The sequence below is a fragment of the Triticum aestivum genome, chromosome 3A (assembly GCF_018294505.1).
Source record: "Triticum aestivum cultivar Chinese Spring chromosome 3A, IWGSC CS RefSeq v2.1, whole genome shotgun sequence".
Lineage (NCBI taxonomy): Eukaryota > Viridiplantae > Streptophyta > Magnoliopsida > Poales > Poaceae > Triticum > Triticum aestivum.
The window spans coordinates 72,680,443-72,688,246 of NC_057800.1; the positions used below are offsets into that span (position 1 = coordinate 72,680,443).

The window sequence follows — 7,804 nt, forward strand, 5'->3', positions numbered from 1 at the left end:
CCATAACACATCATCCCGTGATCAACTCCTTGGTCACATTGTGCACATTATGATGATGTCCTATCGAGTGGGCCCAGAGATACCTCTCCATTTACACGGAGTGACAAATCCCAGTCTCGATTCGTGCCAACCCAACAGACACTTTCGGAGATACCTGTAGTGTACCTTTATAGCCACCCAGTTACGTTGTGACGTTTGGCACACCCAAAGCACTCCTACGGTATCCGAGAGTTGCACAATCTCATGGTCTAAGGAAATGATACTTGACATTAGAAAAGCTTTAGCAAACGAACTACACGATCTTGTGCTAGGCTTAGGATTGGGTCTTGTCCATCACATCATTCTCCTAATGATGTGATCCCGTTATCAACGACATCCAATGTCCATGGTCAGGAAACCGTAACCATCTATTGATCAACGAGCTAGTCAACTAGAGGCTTACTAGGGACATGGTGTTGTCTATGTATCCACACATGTATCTGAGTTTCCTATCAATACAATTCTAGCATGGATAATAAACGATTATCATGAACAATGAAATATAATAATAACTAATTTATTATTGCCTCTAGGGCATATTTCCAACATTTTCATGGGGATGTAATTCTGTCATTGGTACGATGCCCTCCTTCAGTCAATATGCTCTCCATGACCGGGTGCTCCTTCTTCGTAGGCGTTGGGCGGGGGGGGGGGGGTACTGTGCGAGAAGGGATAGGGTTCCACTCTCTGACGCAGTGACAGGGTGGTGGTGATGAGAGCTTGGGGTCTCTGTGAGTTCTTGCCTATCATGCTTGTAGTGATGTCCTGCCTTTCTTGACATGTCTTCTTTTGTTGTTCTCGTCCTAAAGCTTGTGTCTTACTAGGTGGGTTGTGTTGTTCACGGCATCGATGTCCGTGGATAGCTTGCATATGAGGTGGTCGTGCTCACCATTCTCCCCTTTGGCAACATGTCCATGAGTGTTGCATGGGAGCTCTACATGCAGCAAGAAGACAAAATAAAGGAATATGCATATGCCTCTATTTCTCAAATGTTTGCACAACAATGACACATAATGTCCATGGATACGATATGCCACACAAGCTACATCCTTAAAACAAACACATATATAGAACTTTTCGACCAACATTTTATTCATGTTACACACTAAAGAAAACAAGGGATATATGATACTCCATGGAACAAAAGAACAAAGTTAACTTTAACATATTATATTAATGAGATATACAACAGACAATTGTACGAAACTACCATATATATATATATATATATATATATATATATATATATATATATATATATATATATATATATATATATATATATATATATTCTCTAATTAGATTATAACAGAGCAAAGCAGTGTTAGTTAGTTCATGGTGTTCCTTTCTTTTGAATGGGGTTATGGGACGCCTATAGATTACTGATTTTTGTTACTTATATTTTGTGAATCTAACATGTAATAAAAGCACTGAATTAACAGTAGTTTTAGGAAAATAATGGTCAGCTAAATACGTTTTGACCAATCTTAAATTATTGTATTTCTGAATCTAACATGCAATACTAATAATGAATTAGCAGCCTTTTACGGCTATGCATAAGAACAGTTTTTAGTATAGAGAGTAGAGTTCAGTTCACAACAAATTAGCATGCCGTAGTAAGTATACGACATACATATTGTACTTGTCCGGAGCGCTAAAATAAAATAGAAGTATATATGGTAGTGCATAAGTCAGCATAAACAATATGTACATCAACATAACTTTATTTCTTGGAAACAATCTCGAATGTGAATCCAACTCGTTACAAAGTAAAGTAACAGTAAGCAATTAAAACTAAACAATTTTGCGTCACTAAAAAGAAAAAGAAGCGTCTCAAACTAAGCGAAAAACAAAGTTAATGTACATGCAAACAGTATTACTTTTTACAATTGAAAAATATCTAATGCACATCAAAAGTTGTGACAAACAATGATGTGCTTATAATCAAACTTGGATTAAGGTTCATTAGTTATGCTTCTATCAGGCTCCATTCTGATGTCAGCACAACAATGCCTTTCCCCAACCGTTCTCCTCCTCTTTCCCCTCAACACCTTTGCAAAGTTAAATTGTATCCTTTTCCCCCCATTGACAGAGCAAGATCTATGAGATCTCCCGGTTCTTCTCCCAATTAACAGTAGTGCATTCTCCAAGAAAGCAGTACCGTATATTCAAGGAGGGAGAGACCATACTAGCTAGAGAAAGAGGTCGTGGTTGCTTTTGTTTAATCTGGTATTTACCAGTCTTGTTGCTACTATCCATGATGATCTTGGTTGTCAGGAGGCCAGTATGGGTAAGGCCATTCTGTCTCTTGGGAGTGAGGAATCGAAGTCTCCTGCGGTAGAATAGGAAAAGTGGTCAAAAAGGAACAATCCCAGTGAAGTGCAACATTGATTCAAATGAGAAAGGTACGGCACTTGAAAGAGAGCAGGATACATGCATGTCAGCGGATACATTTTTTTTACATTGTGCGTATATGGATCCAACTGTCTAGCATAACGTTTAAGCTCCAGAAGACATCAAGGTTCAAGTGAGAAAAGACACATAGCAGAGCTGGATTACACGTGAGAGATAAGAAAGCAGTTTGTTCTGTTGGAATATTTAAAGTTTTTTTTTACAGTTTGCAAGCAAGAACCATGTACTATATCTGAGTTGATACCTTGACAAGACTAACCATGAACTGTAATAGGAGAAAACGAACCGATCAATGATAACAAATGCCATGCAAGTTCATGCATGCATGGTTCAATGTGAATGGATTCATAGAAAAGAGAGAGAAAGAACAAGTACTCCGTTTTACTTTGCTCTTTTCACAAGAGATAATGGTAAACAACTCTAGGACATGTAGACCGGAAAACAAGAAGGCCGGGCGACCGACACGGAGTAAAAGCTCTCATTTTCGCCTAGCTATATGGTGATGAAAGCAGGAAAGTATGGCCTTGTTTTTTACGTTGGTCTTTGGGCACCCCTTCCCTTTGGCATGCACTCGAAAGCAAAGCAAAGGGTGGTCCTTGTTTGCATATATTCATGATGTCTCTTCTATCTCACTAGCCAGGAGCAGCACCAAAGCTCTCTCTCGATTTTGTTGGCTTGCATGCTGTAAAAGCGCCTAAAATGGCGAATTTATAAATAGGAAACAAATGGGATAAAAAGCTGTCATGCTGAAGGCCTTGTTCCACAGTACTGCTACGGCCCGGGGACAAAGAAACTGTGAGGCCCCACACTGAAGTTTCCTCTCAGGCTACCCTGGGGCAGTCTTTCTTTTTTATGCCCTCTACCACACAACTTGCAGCTTTCCCACCTATATCTATCTAGGAGTATATGGATCAAGATAACCGAATGTGGATTAACTTATTAGGGACGGATTAATGTGCTTAGCTTATACCCTGTGAAAAGGTCACATGCAGCTCGGCTGATATTTGCAGGACTCAAACATATAGTACATCATGGCAAAACTAATACAAGTAATGGAAATTACTTACTCCTTTTGTGCATGTAGACGTGCACCCCATTACCAGTTCTTCCAAGCCAGCAGACCTGCGGTCAATCTTTTGCTGGTGCTGTTGTTGTTGTTGCATGTTCTGTGGTAATAATGTTGAATGAAACGGTAACTAAAGCGTTCTTTTAGTAAAGAGAAAAAAAAGGTAAAGAGACTATAAAGATAAATATACATAACAATAGTATATTTGAATTAACTGAAAACTTAGGAAGGAATAAACAAATGAGCTGGTATTGCATTAACATCGTTAGATGGAGCAAACATTTTCCATAAATTCCAAATGCATCCATGCATGAAGGACGGAATTATAGAGCGCCATAGTTTAGTGTACTTCAACAAACCAGTGATTTCTCATGCTCTGCTTATAATCAACCTAGAAAGCTGAATATGCTACAACACAAACAATCCTTCTAAAATTGTCTATCCTCTCCATATATATTCTTGTAAAAAATTGCAACGCATCTTCCACCATAAATTACACGGCATAAAGTTGGTGGAACATATATGTGTGCCGTACCATGAACATTACATATATAGTACCCGTGTGTGTTCAGAAATTCTATGAAACAATCTACCCATGTTTAAAAAAAACAATATCATTTTACATAGGCTGCTTTATTTGTGTAAATTTATGAAAAGACCTTTTAAATGCAAAACAAAAGGACTAGTTATGACATTTTAGTTGTGCTTTTGTAAGTGGAGTTAAATTTATATACAATCTGGAAATTACTTAGTGTATATACTCTAGCCAACCTAGCTTGAGAATCCCATACAAAATTGATGTGAAATCTTGAGAAAGAAAATGGATGTTAGATTGGGGGGATAATATGTGGTTTTCAGTTGTTAGCAAACCGGTAAGTGCCTAAATTTGTGTAGACAAGAAGCACATAACTAGTTACATTTTTGTTCCATCAATGTGAATAAACACATGCGTTCATACAGTGGTTGCAAACTTGCATTGGAGAGCTCAGTTACTCAAGAATATATACAAGCAACATATATATTCCAGATGAATGTGTACAAGCTAGCAGGATGGAATCACCTGAAATTTGTCGTGGTGGAGAAAAATTGCTGGCACGTGAAACTGATCATGGTCCAGCACGACAGAAGTGTGCTGCAACGGTGGCGGAACGGTAGCTGAGATGGGGTTCGTCGGCCTGCTGACCAGGAAGGCCGTGGCAGGCACGGCCGTCGTTGCAAGGTCCGGCCGGTGAGGCTGCTGTTCCTGGCCAGTATGCTGCTGATGCTCTGATCGTCCAAGCTGATCGGACGTCACCTGGTCGCCGCCTATACCAACCTGTTCAACACATAGATATTAATGCCGAAAATGCATCTTCGTCGTTTCTTATATTTACATATATTTTTAAAACACCTACATGGCTAGTCTCCTTTATATCTCACTCATCAATTCGTGCTCCCTTTCAGTTATGCTGTTACATGCGTGTTTGAGCTTTCTGGAAATCTCTTTTTTCTCTTAGGTAGGAGAGAATGGGACGCATCTATCTACTATTGAAAAGAAACTTGCTGGCACTTCTTGCTTTCACGGTGGGTGTGGATGGTTTCTAGCTAGCGTTGCTTGCAGTTTGAGTAAAATGATGTGAGGCTCGAACTAATTAAAAGGACCGGCGACCCTCTCCCATGCTGTGTGATGTGCATATGCATGCATGTAGCCAAGCTCAGCTTTTGCTCTGCACTGGCGAGTCCATCGATCCTACACATTAGGATTAGGTCAGCTACCCGATCGAACAGCAGCCCATCCATGCATACGCACGCGATCGACAGGCAACTAACCGAACAGAAACCATCGATCTGGAGTATATCCGTAACTCGAAACTGTAGCGGCATGCATGCGTGCGTGCATGGGAATGGTCGGACCAACCGAGCAAAAACTGTACTTTCGCGTGATCTGCATGATGGGCTCCTGGACCTACCGGCAGCGTTAGCTGAAAGAATGTCTAGATCTAAGCAAACCGGCGATATGTCGAGATGCAGAGATGAAAGAATGTCTAGTTACCTCCTCGAAGCTCTTCCTGAAAGGCGCGAAGCTGAAATGGTCGCCGGAGTGTTTCAAGTGCTGCATCTCGACGGCCTCCGCCATGGCATACCCGGCCGGGTACGACGTGGCCGACAACGCCTCGTGGTCCCTCGACGAGGAGCTGCCGCTGCCGCTGTCCCTCATACGCTGCTCCTGCACCGTCACTGCCGCGGCGGCGGCAATGGCTACGGCGCCACCGGCACCACCACGGTCTGAGGAGGCGGACCAGCTGCACTGCCTGGGCTGTGTCTGGTAGAAGATCTTGCAAACGACGAGCTCCCCCTCCTTCTCCTCCTCGAGGTCACCGAGGTGATACTGATGCATCACCCAGTTAGTTTTCTCAGGCTTGCGGTGCTTGCCGAAGTTGGTGTAGAGCACCAGGATCTTCTTGCAGCCCTTCTGCCGGCCGTTGGCCATCACCGGTCGTGTCTTGCCGGTCTTGTGCCACCTCGTCTCCCCCTTATGCACATCGCACTCCGTCTGTATCTTGCGCCGCTTCCTCGTGCCCGTCGTGTACGCCTTGGAAGGGCGATGGAAGAAATGCTTGCTTAGGCCGTCCATTGTCACACCTGCTCATGACGAGATGCAAAAACTAACAGTCAGTATGAGCACGTACGAGTGTGTGGGTGGGTGGCCAGTGTTCTCTTGGCAGATGCAACAAACCTCTGAAAAAGAGAAGGCATGTAAAAGGTAGGAAAGAAACCTATTTGGAAACTTCAGAAGCATCTTACCATCATGACATAGAGAGGAGAGAGAGATATGAGAGACTAGGCACAACTTTCCATAAACAATGATAATTCTCTCTGCATATACCCAAGAGCACATGTGGAGAACACCAGGAGTAGAGGGGGCGCTAGAGCACATCAATAACAACGAGGGAATATATGCCATATCCCAAATCGAACCACAACCCTCACAATTTATGACGAAATACATGATCCCAACATATGATATACCGATCACCCCATGGAAAGCAAAGCTAAAGTTTGCAAGAAAAGCAAGGAATATACATACATGTGTAAGTAATATTTCTGTTCATGGCTAGCATAGTTGTCTAGCTAGCCATCATAAACAGTGTCTCACCTGGAAGTTTCTCAGGATGTGTGTAGCATATGCCGTCCTCGCCGTCTATGGTGGGTATAAACTCATCGATAAGAGGGTGAGATCTCGAGCCTTCTTCCCTCACCTTGGCCTCGAGGTGCTCGATCAGCTCCTGGTCTGTCGGATCGAACTTGACGCCAGCCGGTAGCCCCAACCAATCCTTCTTGCAGTTGACATCGGTTAATTCCATCAAAACTATATGCGGAATTGCACCATTCAAAGAACCCTAACGTGCACCCAGTGGCTAGCACCACCGAGGTGCAAAAAACGCAAAAAAGAGAGGAATAAATTGACATATGCATACCGGTTTGCAGTCGAGCTTGTGGCGGCAGTTGGGGCAGTGCCTGGCGGTGGAGATCCGGTGTTCCTCGAGCTTGGCGTCGATGAGCTCCGAGCTGCTGATGTGACCCCTGTTCATGTCTCCTGGTTCACGCGCGGCCGCCGGAGACGGTGTCCATGCATGCGCGCGCCCGCTGCAAGGGACCAAGAGGAGCAGAATTCAGGACGCGAGAGGCCATGCCGATGAGATCGAAAATACAGCGAGAAACTGAAGCCGGTGAGCGAACCGAGAGGAGGCGGGTAGAGTTGGAGGGAGTAGGGGAGCGAGCAAGGAAGGAGATCGAGAGCAAACGAGTGAGGGGGAGGGGGCGTAGATATAAAAAAATCGAGGCAGGCAGCCTGCCGCTTTCACCAGTTTTAATAGGAGAGAGGGCAGAATTTCCTCGGCCGCTTTAACTCAAGCCACACCCAGCCCCTTGAGGAAAAGTTAAAGGGCCCCGCTCCTTAGCTTCTCCCGCTTTTCTTCCTCTCTCACCCAAGCACAATGTAGTACAGTACGACGCAGCATACACACGCTGACAGGTTAATCTGGCTGTCAAAATTATCACTAATTTTTCTATGGGAACGGCTCGCTGTAATATAAGGTGATGCGATGACAGTGCACATATGCACCATCAGTAAGATGTTTAGCGTTGATGCATGTATGTTTTGTAGGACTTGAGGTGGTTAGCAAGCTAGACTGGTGGTAAAACCAAAAGCAAAAGGCAAGAAGAAGTGCTGTACCGCCACACCGCACACCACACACCACAGCTGTTACTGCAGATTCCACACACTGTACTGCACTCACTCACACG

The 7,804-nt window shown here is 43.7% G+C and overlaps 1 protein-coding gene across 2 annotated transcripts; it reads right to left on the reverse strand.

The window, feature by feature from the left end:
- Positions 1 to 1,747: 1,747 nt before the first annotated feature.
- Positions 1,748 to 7,388, reverse strand: LOC123060372 (NAC domain-containing protein 75). 2 transcript variants are annotated; one of them, XM_044483067.1, is made up of 7 exons: positions 7,238 to 7,388; positions 6,976 to 7,144; positions 6,654 to 6,831; positions 5,550 to 6,139; positions 4,578 to 4,832; positions 3,519 to 3,617; positions 1,748 to 2,371 (listed from the first exon to the last, which is right to left on the reverse strand). In XM_044483067.1, exons 2-7 carry the CDS (start codon positions 7,087 to 7,089, stop codon positions 2,291 to 2,293), a joined length of 1,317 nt encoding a protein of 438 aa, XP_044339002.1. In that variant the 5' UTR covers positions 7,090 to 7,144; positions 7,238 to 7,388; the 3' UTR covers positions 1,748 to 2,290. The 2 variants fall into 2 exon arrangements, with proteins under 2 accessions (XP_044339002.1, XP_044339001.1); XM_044483066.1 differs by having other exon boundaries at positions 6,654 to 6,834.
- Positions 7,389 to 7,804: the final 416 nt, after the last annotated feature.